The 12347-nt window shown below is 39.2% G+C and overlaps 1 protein-coding gene and 1 long non-coding RNA gene across 5 annotated transcripts in view; one reads left to right on the top strand and one right to left on the bottom strand.

The window, feature by feature from the left end:
• ROR1 (receptor tyrosine kinase like orphan receptor 1) overlaps positions 1–5971 on the top strand; it is a 165284-nt gene extending 159313 nt beyond the window's left edge. For all 3 annotated transcript variants that reach the window (XM_082227556.1, XM_082227555.1, XM_082227557.1), the window contains exons 8-9: positions 1594–1805; positions 3230–5971. In XM_082227556.1, coding sequence (XP_082083682.1) covers positions 1594–1805; positions 3230–4654 — 1637 coding nt within the window. In that variant the 3' untranslated portion in view covers positions 4655–5971. The remainder of the gene's footprint in view (positions 1–1593; positions 1806–3229) is intronic.
• LOC309534980 lies at positions 1606–12330 on the bottom strand. 2 transcript variants are annotated; one of them, XR_014220946.1, is made up of 4 exons: positions 12225–12330; positions 7246–7330; positions 3807–3918; positions 1606–1746 (listed from the first exon to the last, which is right to left on the bottom strand). It is a non-coding gene; the product is annotated as an uncharacterized lncRNA (long non-coding RNA). The 2 variants fall into 2 exon arrangements; XR_014220947.1 differs by having other exon boundaries at positions 1694–1834.
• Between the last annotated feature and the right edge of the window lie 17 nt (positions 12331–12347).

The following is a 12347-nucleotide window of genomic DNA, read 5'->3' as shown; positions in this document are numbered from 1 at the left end:
CTGGCATGCAAGACTTAGGTGTACATAAAATGCCTACAACAGATGTAAGTGGGTCTCTCTCTCTGTTGCATGGCTTGCTTACTCAATTGCAAAAGACAAGAGAGCACCAGGCTGACCTATTCTAAGTGGGCTTTATGGCACACTTGGACACTTGGAAAGTCTGAAATGCCACCTACAACAGTAGGCTCTCTCAACTCTTTTGTCACCTGTCTCATTTCCTTCCTTCCTTTCTCTCTCTCTCTCTCTCTCTCTCTCTCTCTCTCCCATCCTCCATTCCTTCCTTCCATCCTTCTAAAGCAGCTCCATTCATTTTCTCACCATGAAGCATTAGGGTCTTCTGAACTGTACACAGAATGTTACTCAACACCTTTGGTGTTTTTTCAAATATTTTAAAAAGAACAACACACCCAAGAGTGGGAGATATAAACCTATCGATGTATACAATGGAAGCCTATATGGCATTCTTTCTCAGCACTTGTCACATTCAAACAGTGCCACTAATTAACCAATGGATGGCACACAAAAATCCTAATGAATCAGAGAGCCAGAGATTAAGAGTTGTACTTTTGCCCATACTAGAAAAGCACAATTAGAACTACTTAAAAGAAATTTGAGAACTAGCCTGCACTTGAATTTTAGGAATGAAGTTCATGTCACAGTTAAGATAATGCAGTGCCTCATTCCTTCAGGGTTCTAAAAACTAGTATCTGTTGGCTCTCTGAAATAGTATACATTATCTATGTGGCTTTTTCTGAAAAGATATGGAAAACATTCCACCCCATTTGGTTTGGCCAAGGCATTGTATACCTGTCTGGCTTCCCAAATATGTTGGCAACTTTTCAGTATAATCAAAAAGTCTCAGCCAATTTTTGTGTGTGTGGAAGGCATTGAGAGGCACCTAGCCCATTTATGGGTTATAGCATTGGCACCACAGATGGACATTTTTGTGATGTTACTTACGTAAACCCACTCTCTGCAGAGAAAACAATTGGTTCCCCTCACCCCGTTAAGGCAGTTTTGAGCTGCAAAACTGCTGCTCTGCCAAAATACAGCATTACAGAAACAATTAACTATGCACCAAGCTCTTGCTTTTCTTAATGTCTAATCTATCCGATTACAGGGCAACCATAGCCAGTTTGGGTGGGTATCTATCTTTTTGGTCCAGGTTATCTCAATTCTTTGTCATGTGCTGTCAAGTTTTTCCTAAAGAATACCTTTGCCATGTGTCAGGCCTTTTAGAGAAGCATGAAATCCAACACTAATGTGAATATAATTATTTGTTGGGGATTTAAAAAATGTTCCTCCAAGTGCACTTCATACCCCATGGTTTCTGAATAAATTCTTATGATAATGGTTTGGATTTAGCTGGCTTTTTTCCAAATAGGATCTGTGGCTATCCACGAACTGTACTCAAACTTAATAGCACACAACTATCTGGTATTATTGTTGCTCAGTCAAGAAATAGAAGAGTCATCAGAAACAGTTCACGTGGCACACAAAACTTGTGTTTTATTTCATGTACAAAACTGCATTCTTTAGCATGAGATTTTATGCTTTTCTTCCCATTGTTCCCCACCCCTCTTTCTGAATTAGACACAAAAGACTCCAAGGAGAAGAATAAAATGGAAATCCTCTATATATTGGTGCCAAGTGTTACAATTCCCCTGGCTATTGCCTTACTATTTTTCTTCATCTGTATTTGCCGCAACAACCAGAAGTCTTCTTCCCCTCCAGTGCAAAGGCAGCCTAAGCATGTCAGAGGACAGAACGTAGAGATGTCTATGCTGAATGCATATAAACCAAAGGTATTGTTGGTGAAATCTACTTTATATGCCTATGTCATAAAAGAGAAATGTTTCCACTTAGTATTCTAGTTCAATGAACCTTTGCTATTTTGGTCACTTCCAGCTCTTTTGGGTGCAATAGTTTTCCTAATGATGTGTCAATCCCAGCTGACTGCATTTCACAAATACTAGTAGGACAATATTACAATTGTTTCCACTCCATAAAATATTCTTTCTTCTGTGAATATAAAATTGTATTGAGTTTGGACATATGCTAACTGATTCAATAAAAACAAGAACTAAACCAAACCCCCAGTTTTGTACATGAGACTTAGGCTTTGTACATGAGACTAAATCCTGTACCCGTTTACTTAGAGCGTAGCCCTATTGGACTCGGTGAGACTTGCATGTGAGTGGCTATGTATAAGATTGCACTGTTAGGCTGCCATCCTAAGCACATTTACTACAGAGTAATCCCTAACTCAAGGCACTTGCTACATGCTTAGTATAATATCATAAATTGTGTCCACTCTTGTCATTCATTTAATAGAAGTAACTGATAGAGATAAAGTGTCCCCTGACAAATTTCCTTTGTACTTGGTTTATGTTGGCATTGTGCCTCATATGTGTTTTACACTTCTTTGCATTTTGTACACCACCATATGACAAATACCCGTCAAACAAAAACTAAGCAGATTTATAACTGCTTAACTTAAAATGAACCCCTTTCCTGCCAAAACTTTATGACTTCATTTTCTTTCATACTTTTCCACTAGGTTGGTTAAAACAGACAATCCTGCATGAGGTCAGACAGAGGTCATTTCACTTTCATTACTAAAATATAATTTACAATATGCCAGACCTAAACAAGTTTTAGCCTAAAGGATTTGTATAATATAAACCATCTGTGTCTCAACAATACAGCTAATTTCCTGCCATCACTGCACAGTCAACTGGCTGCTTGTTTAAATGCCTTTGCGATATATTAATTCACACAGTATTTATCTAAAATTTGTAAATGGTTAGGAAAATTAGAATTCAGTCCTGAGTGTCACTTTCAAATGATAATAAAGTGCATTGGGGCTTTCTGCTCCTCCCCTTTTCTTTTTCTTCTTTTGCTTGCAATACTGCTTTGGCAAAATTGGAGTGAGAGTAGCAAGGATCTCAAGTAAAGGAAAACTTAATTTCTGAAAGGTCCTGAACATTGAGTTCCGCGCTCAATTACTGTCACCTACTTCATGAATGGAAACATTGAAGTTCACATGCTTTATGGTGGAATTATTTTTAACTCTGTATCTATAAAGTAAAGAAATGGGAAGGGGTGTCTTGAAAACCACTGCAACACCACTCTTGTTATAGTATCCTCCTACAGTATCAGACGTATGGCACTGAGATTTTAGCCTTCATCCAAATTTATTGTTAACATGTCGTCTTCTTTCTAACAGAGCAAAGCCAAAGAGCTGCCTCTATCTGCTGTCCGTTTTATGGAAGAGTTGGGTGAATGTGCCTTTGGCAAAATCTACAAGGGACACCTTTATCTACCAGGCATGGATCATGCTCAGCTGGTTGCAATTAAGACCCTAAAGGACTGCAACAATCCACAGCAGTGGGCAGAGTTCCAGCAGGAAGCCTCTTTGATGGCAGAACTGCATCATCCCAACATTGTTTGCCTTCTTGGCGTTGTGACTCAGGAGCAGCCAGTCTGCATGCTTTTTGAGTACATGAATCAAGGGGACCTGCATGAATTTCTTATAATGCGATCACCACATTCAGATGTTGGGTGCAGCAGTGATGAGGATGGTACTGTAAAATCTAGCTTAGATCATGGAGATTTTCTGCACATAGCGGTCCAGATTGCAGCAGGGATGGAATACTTATCAAGTCATTTTTTTGTTCACAAGGATCTGGCTGCTCGAAATATTTTAATTGGAGAACAGCTCCACGTGAAGATTTCTGATTTGGGACTGTCAAGAGAAATCTACTCTGCAGATTATTTCAGAGTTCAAAACAAGTCCCTCTTACCCATTCGTTGGATGCCCCCAGAGGCAATTCTGTATGGCAAATTCTCTTCCGATTCAGACATCTGGTCCTTTGGTGTTGTCCTGTGGGAGATTTTCAGCTTTGGTCTCCAGCCCTATTATGGATTTAGTAACCAAGAGGTCATAGAAATGGTTAGGAAGCGACAACTTTTGCCATGCTCTGAAGACTGCCCTCCCAGAATGTACAGCTTGATGACCGAATGTTGGCATGAGCTGCCATCTCGGAGACCAAGGTTTAAAGATATCCATGCCAGGCTGCGTTCGTGGGAGGGGCTGTCAAGTCACACTAGTTCTACTACTCCTTCTGGTGGAAATGCTACCACTCAGACAACTTCTCTCAGTGCAAGCCCAGTTAGCAACCTGAGTAACCCTAGGTACCCTAACTACATGTTTCCAGCACAGGGTATACCACAAGGCCAAATTGCTGGATTTATTGGCCCACCAATACCTCAAAACCAGCGATTTATTCCTATAAATGGATATCCAATTCCTCCTGGATATGCTGCTTTCCCAGCTGCTCACTACCAGCCTGCAGGCCCACCCAGAGTAATTCAGCACTGTCCTCCACCAAAGAGTCGTTCGCCAAGTAGTGCAAGTGGATCAACCAGCACCGGGCATGTGACTAGCTTACCCTCTTCAGGATCTAATCAGGATGCCAATATTCCTTTGCTGTCTCATATGTCTATGCAGAGTCATCCAAGTGGGATTAGTATAACCGTTTTTGGAAACAAAACTCAAAAACCCTACAAAATTGACTCCAAACAGACGTCTCTATTAGGAGATTCCAGTATTCATGGACACAATGAGACCGTGATTTCAGCAGAGATGTAAATAAACAAGACTTTTGTAAATAAACCTATTTACAATATGGAATATAGAACGTTTTTAGAGGAGATTTATATTCAAATATTTTATTGGAGATTCTTCTGGCTGTATAAAGAGATATTTGCAATAAGTATCTTCTGTGAAGTTTATTTGTGCTTAACAGGATAAAGAGGTGCCAACCGTATTTTTCAAAAATGGAGTTTACACTCAATATCTTGGGTGAACCCTTATTTTACAGCTACCAAGGAGAAAGAATTTTTTTTTGTGTGTGTGTGAGTGAAAAAGAAACTTAACTGTGATACGTTTTATTTAATCACAGTTCCGTAATTTCTGCCTCAGCAATCTTATTATTCTAAACCCATTTTAATATTGGTCACTTTTATGAATGAATGTGGTTAAGACAAATGTTGAGGACGATTAAGTATGCTCCTGTAGAATGGAAGTTGTACTCTTTTTTGGTCTGATGTGGTTTGAGGGCACCACAAGACACAAGTACCTGATCCAGAGATAGGGTGAAACCAAACACCTTGATAAATTTGCTTGTATTTCATTTTAATGGCACACATTGGGCATTGACTTTTATTATTTCCCCCCTTTAAACAGCATCCACAAATCAGTGTAGTGGATGTGCAATATATTATCAAAATGACAATTCCTTTCTAGACAATAATTTTGTTCAGACATATTCAGTTTTGAGTATGTAAACAGTTTTTGTCTAATGATATGTCTAAGCTCATGCATAAACTAGGACAAGCAATAGAACCCTCTTGGAACTGCATATGATAAGTGAGTGAAAATTATACTTCTTGACGTTATATCTGTAGTTGCAATAGAATTTTTGTATCCCTTTGTTGCTATGCAACCCTTTAATTAAAGAAAACTCTAAATTCTTATTTTATAACAGACAATCAGTTTTCCCAAGAATATTTATTATTTCAAGTAAAATAGCTTTTGTAGCGATAACCCTGAAAAGGGAAGCCTACATTCCATCAGTTGTACACAACAATTTTTTAGAAATTTTCTATGATAACTTTTGTATGTCATTTCAAATAATGTGAATTAGAATTAACTTTTTACTAGAAAATTGCATTTTTATTACTGAATTTTATTCAGGTGTAATCAATCTGGATTATTTTGAAACCACTGTAATGTTTGAAAAAATACTGTGTAAATTACAACCTCTCAGACTTTTTTATTAAAATAATTTTTGTATGGATTATATACACAAATCTTTCAGACACTTGACAGTACTTTCTTTCAAAATCTTTTGCACAAAAATGTTGACTTTGTATAGCAGAAGTGAAAAATACATCCTGCTTTTTATTTCTTGTCTGTTTCTCATTTTTTAACTATGTGGATATGTCTTTGAAATATACAAGGTAACATTTAGACAATGTTTTAATACATATTTTGTTTTCATTGCATGCACTTGATTACTGTATTACTTTATTAATCTACTCATTGAGGATGTTGCACTAAGGTAAGCATGTAAACGTAGCAACACAGACTACTTTATGCAGAAGCTAAGTGCATTTTTGTATAAACATGGTATTAAAGAAGAACATGCATATTTTCGGAATGATAATCAATGTTCTGAAAATCTCAGATGGATTAAGCGCCACATCCTGCTAGCCTTCCTTATACAATGAGTCAATTGAGAGTATTGTTATTAGTCATTTGAGACTATTTTTATTAGTCATTTGAGACTATTGTTAACCATCATCCATCCCCAAACTGTCCCCAGATCAATCTCACAAAGTGGGCTATTTTATGTTTTCCAGTGTACTGCTTACTTTCATGATTCTACAAACTGCTTTTGAAAATTTCCCCTTCATTTTCCAGAGTTATTTGTCATGCAATGAGGTAAAGAGACTCCTGTCTGAGGGAAAACAATTCAAAAGCCCCCTTGGGCTCTATTATTATTATTATTATTATTATTATTATTATTACTCTTCTAGTCACTATTGCTAAACAGATCAAAGGTTCTCATGAGATGTATTCTGAATGACAAGCCAAATTGCATATATTTTAATTTGTGGATGCTTTAAGCATCTTCAAAATACAAGCCAATTGTGTGTCTGTTAAATATAGAATATTGGCAGTGAAAACCATGCTCTGAGCAAAAACTGAGCCAGTTGTCTTGCGCAATAGAAAAAATTGTTAATGCCAACTATCAAATCTTTTTCTTCTTGCACAAGGTACAGGTTGTGTGCTTTTTAAAAAAACAACAACACTTAAATAGGAACAGGAATTCACAAAGGAGCTAATGAAGACAAGAAAGCAGTTCAACAGTATCAATTGGATAATATGGGTGGGGGAAAACTTTGCTAAAGAATCAACATTTTGCAAACTGTGGTGAAAATATGGTTTCTGCAACTTTGACATACAGAGGAAGAAATGTCATAATTAAATAATCATTTCATCTTTCTTCAAATAAATGAAATATAATACTTTAACAATACCTTATGAAGCTTGAAAGATGCAAATGTAAGTTCAGAAAAACAGCAAAATTAAAGGACAAAATCCTGTCTAATCCTGCTAACAGAAAAAAGCAGCTAATTTAAAGGTTACCTCACACAGTTTAATAGTTTCCTTACCTTTCACAAAGATTCAATAGAGGGGCACTTTTACAAAGCAAGCATCACAGCTGGAACTGGGAATTGCCCTGCAGTGAGTTAAGGACTGAAAATAAATATATGACAATGAACGTGACAGGTCTGTGAATACTGCACGGGTCTTGGATCTGACAAACCAGCAAAATAGGATTTTATTTTTGAAATACATGCAAGAAGACTTGTACACTTACTGACCAACTCTTTTGCTGGACCTGGAGCCATACTTGTACCCAGTTCTGCATTCATGCATTCCATGGGGTAAACAAGGATGGAGCATCTGTGGGCCTTCAGATGTAGCTTGACATCAACTCCCATTACTGTTCACCGTGGTCATGCTGGCTGGTAGGACCTGGACTCCAGCAACCTGAGGGCCACAAGTTAGCTACAATTATGAGTTCTCACATATGTTGTTAGTTGCTCAAGAAAAAAAATCATGAGTAGAATTAAGTTTGGATGGTCAACCGTGAAGCTCACTGGGTGACCTTTCACAAGTCACTATATTATCAGCCCAATCACTATACAATCCAATTGTGCCCCAAGAAACAATGAGGCTGCTAGCAATCAAACTGAGGACACTATGGCCACATTCAGGTGCAGCACGGAGCCATAGGCTATGGATAAGCAAATTATGCTATGTACAAGCTATGTGCTGGTGCTTGCAGCTCAAAGTCTCCCACATTGCACTTCTTTTCCTCCCGTGAGCAAACAAACCACAGAGTGGCTAGTGTAACTACATCTGACCCAACACTTGTGGTTTGTTTAGCTCCAAGCAAACCACAATCTAAAGCCAAATCTCAATTGTAACTTGTTTGGGAGAAACAATTCCTGGGCCAGCCACTAATGCTAAGCCAGCCACTACATGGTTTGTTTGCTCACTGGAGGAATGAACAAAATGGAAGCTGTATGCACAGGCTCTTTTGCTTAATCGGGGGTTATGGCTTGATGTTACATACACCGTGAAACAGCGCATTCCAAAACTCATGGGCATGTGTGAACAGCATGCTCGCTAGTAACAACTTCACTAACTGCACATTTATTTTGGCAGGCTGTTTCTTCACATAGCTCAGCTGGATCAATGCACTGACTAACCAACACATGAACCAGAAAGTCCTTGGGAGTGTGGACTACAGCCTAGAGCAGGGATCGCCAGTATGGTGCTCTCCAGTTGTTGTTGGGCTGTAACTCCCAACATCCCTGACCATTGACCATACTGGCTAAGACTGAATTCGACAATTTCCAGAGCGTACTATGTGGGTTGTACAAATACTAATTACTAATTGCTTGGCTCAGTGGTATTCCACTTTTATCAACCATTTCAGCTTTGCAAGCTGGTTAAGGAAACTCTTCAAGAAAGTGTCAGAAACAATGAACAAATGCAATACTTAAAGAGCCTATTTAGAACATACGTGTGATGCCCAGAGCAAGAAAAAACAAATAAAACACTGTATGCACATTTACCCACCCACCCCTTTCCAAATATTTCCCTCCATCAACAGGAAATAAAGCAGTCATATTCTCTTACATTGCACATGCAAAGCACTGCTACAGCATAAAGATTTAATGATATTGGAGACCGGTTGTGCAGCTCTTACTCATAAAACCACATCCATCGATTCTCAGAAAAGGTCTCTCTTCTGGCTGGATCTTCAATCGCTAAGGATCATCACTCACCAAAACCCCAGTCTCTCTGTGGGCCTACAAACCCTTTGACTTCAGAATGGGGCAGCTGCAACTTTCTGCAATAATTTTTATAACTTCATATTTTTATGAGGGTAGATGATTCATTCAGCTGATCTACCCCAATCATATTCTTGTTTGAGCTTGAAAAAGTAAGAACATTTATATTGCTGAGGTAGTATAAAATGCTGAAAACACAAGACACTACACAATGAGACTATGTATTGAATTGGTCTCTGAGAAGAACAACCTTGAATCATCAAAATAATCTTTATGTCTGCAGTGGGACAACTGATTTCAAACCAATTTCATTTCTGAGTGGAATTGTCCATTTTATTCCAGTTGTGCTAAATATGCATGTGTTTAGTAGCAGGATTTCAACTGTTCTGACAGATTACAGTTGAATTGCATCTAGGGGTGTGCATATGTTTTGTGATGAATGGAAAACTAAACAACTAGTGGTCCAGATCACATTTATCCCAATGCTCAGAGGATGAAACATGGAAGAATGGAAGCACTGTTAAAGGTTTTCAGTGGGTGGGGATTACATGTTTTTGCTGGCAGCAGAGCAGAAAGCAGTAGCTGCTCTTGGCAGCCTCCCATCTCCCCAGAAGCTTCCAACACAGGGTAATTCTGGGATACCTGGGAAGATAAAATGGCATCAGCTGCAGCAATTATCACATTTTCCATTGGTAGGTACTAATTTTTGCTGAAAATGCAACGGAATGATGTTGCATGATGACATCTGAGGGGTTAGGTGGTAGCTTCCAATATCTGCTCTAGTGTAGCAATGGACAAAATAAATAGATAAAAAAGGGGGGGAGGGGAAATTTCAATGGAGATTTGAAACTATACTGAATAACAAAATGAGCACATGAAGGAAACGCAAAACAAATGCAATTTCAATGAAAGAAACATGAGATGAAGAAAGCTTTTACATACAAAATCAAATGCAATCCCCCCCAAACAAACACAAGAGCTGTTGCACACACAGCTGTGCTAAGGGTTGGTGAGATAAAATATAATCTTTACATGAATCTGGATGTGAATTAACAAGGGACCTTTAAAGTAGAGGAATCCAGCAGAACAATTTATGTTCCTGTTTGAATCCTGAGAGAGTCCTCTGAACAGCAACTGCAGAATATTTGAAATATTAAGTGTCCAGAAAAAAGTTAGAATTCATTTTCATTTCTCCATCTTTGCTTTTTAAAAAAGCTTCTCTACCACAGAACAGCATGCAGGATCTTGCCACTGATGTGGGAGTATAACCACCATGAGATATAGAGGATATAGATATATACTAGATCTATAAAAGCAAACTCATGCAGGTGGGGATATCTGCAAAAGAAGTCTGTTGCAAAGTTAATCCCAGGAGCTCTATATTTGCTTAGGCCTTGTGACAACATCTTGTTTTTTGACTTGTTGAATTGCTGGCCTCTTCCCCACCCCCACCCTGTGTAGTTGCACTCTGTCCATACCTCTCCCCAAAGTATTTTATATCCAGAATCTGGCTGTTATATGATTTAGCTTCAGAATTTGGATCCTTTTCCTTATCTGGAAATTGCATCCAGATTTCATCACAGTCCCATGGAAATAAAGCACCCACGTTCTGGTGCTGCATTTGCAAAAAGTGTTTTTAAAGCAGAAAGGCCGTGGTGTTGAGAACATAGTTTTGCAAATGTTACTGGCACACACTGACTTTAATTACTTTAATTAATGGCCAGTAGAATGATTTAAAGAAGCAAGTCTTACAGGAGTAGTTTTATCTTGTTTTATGACTAATACTACATCCCCTTTAGGGTAGAGATGACACACTTGTATGCAAACATTTCATTCAACATTAGCTTACGACAAAAACTACAGTAAACTGCTAAGCAAGGGAAATCATAGCAAAGATGAAATGTGAAAGCTTTTGAAAACTGGGGAAGGCCACAATTTATAAACTTTAAATTGGCCAGTGGCCCATACAAAAAATGCAGTTGTGCATGCTTTGACACTCTGTCACAACATAGGTATAAATATTTTACCTTACACCAATGCATGTGCTTGTATTCTCTCAGGTGTGCTTTTAAGCAGCTGAAGGCTCAAACGTACACAACACAAGTACTCTCATGCACACAACACGCACACACACTTCCATGTTCAACAAGGCGCAACAGAATGGAGATGAAAGTTTCTATTCCTTTACTACAGATGTGCAAAAATACCACAGAAAGCATAGAGCATCTTGCCCATCTCTTCCTCGTGTCATCTATGTGTGGGAAAGCCATGGTGAGTCAGTTGCACTTTTGCCTCCTCTGCCATTTTGCCCTTGTGTGTTGCTTTCCACCATGAAGCTCTGCTTAACACACACTTCCATCAGGGCCCGATTTAGGTTTGATGAAGCCCTAAGCTACCTACTGAAGATAATGGGGCCCTTTATACAGTGGTACCGCGGGTTAAGTACTTAATTCGTTCCGGAGGTCCGTTCTTAACCTGAAACTGTTCTTAACCTCAAGCACCACTTTAGCTAATGGGGCCTCTCACTGCTGCCACACCATCACTGCACAATTTCTGTTCTCATCCTGAAGCAAAGTTCTTAACCCGAGGTACTATTTCTGGGTTAGCGGAGTCTGTAACCTGAAACATATGTAACCTGAAGCATATGTAACCCGAGGTACCACTGTATGTCCAGCTGTCCTTTGTCAACAACAAATTGTCACTGCTTTTTGTTTTGAATATATTCTGTATGGTAATTTTTGGCCCTAACAGGTATCTAAAGCCATTTGCACATGCAGAATGTAGGCACCCTATATATAGAAACGAGCAAACCAGTGTTATATTAAGGGAGCAGGCTAGCAGGAGGGGCCCATGACTTACATCATACGACACAAGACAAAACACTGTTGCTGCATGTAGGTTTTATTTTATTTGTTTTTTATCTTATATTTTGGAAATGTACATCCAGTTTTTCCCCCTTTAATTTTTTTGGGGGGGCCCAAGAGAGTGGGGCCCTAAGATATAGCTTGTTTCGCTTATACATAAATCCGTCACTGACTTCCAGACAGACCCCCGCCTGGGACCTGTACCAGGCCTTGCTCTGAGGCACCAAGCCTGCTCTTCAGGCGCTGGACCTTAACCAATCCCCTTGGCTCCTCCTCCTGCAATCTGTGCTTCTGCCCCACAGCAGGCGTCTGAGGGATGTGGCCAAGGGGGTTGGTAAGGGAATGGCATGGGCTGCTTAGCCCCTTCGTTTTGCCTCCACGCCCCATAGCATTTTAAAGCACTTGCTTCCCCGCCCTTGCTTTTTTGAACACTTGCTGCGTTTGGAGAGGCTCCCCGCTTCTGTAATCTGATTCCAGCAGAAGTTGAAGAACTGTAGTTTCAAGGTCTGGATGAAAGCCTGCTTCTGATTGGAGGTAGGACAA

The sequence above is a fragment of the Podarcis vaucheri genome (genome assembly GCF_965113315.1).
Source record: "Podarcis vaucheri genome assembly, chromosome: 6".
Lineage (NCBI taxonomy): Eukaryota > Metazoa > Chordata > Lepidosauria > Squamata > Lacertidae > Podarcis > Podarcis vaucheri.
The sequence above is the reverse complement of the archived record's forward strand: the minus strand, read 5'-3'. Positions and strand labels throughout refer to the sequence as shown.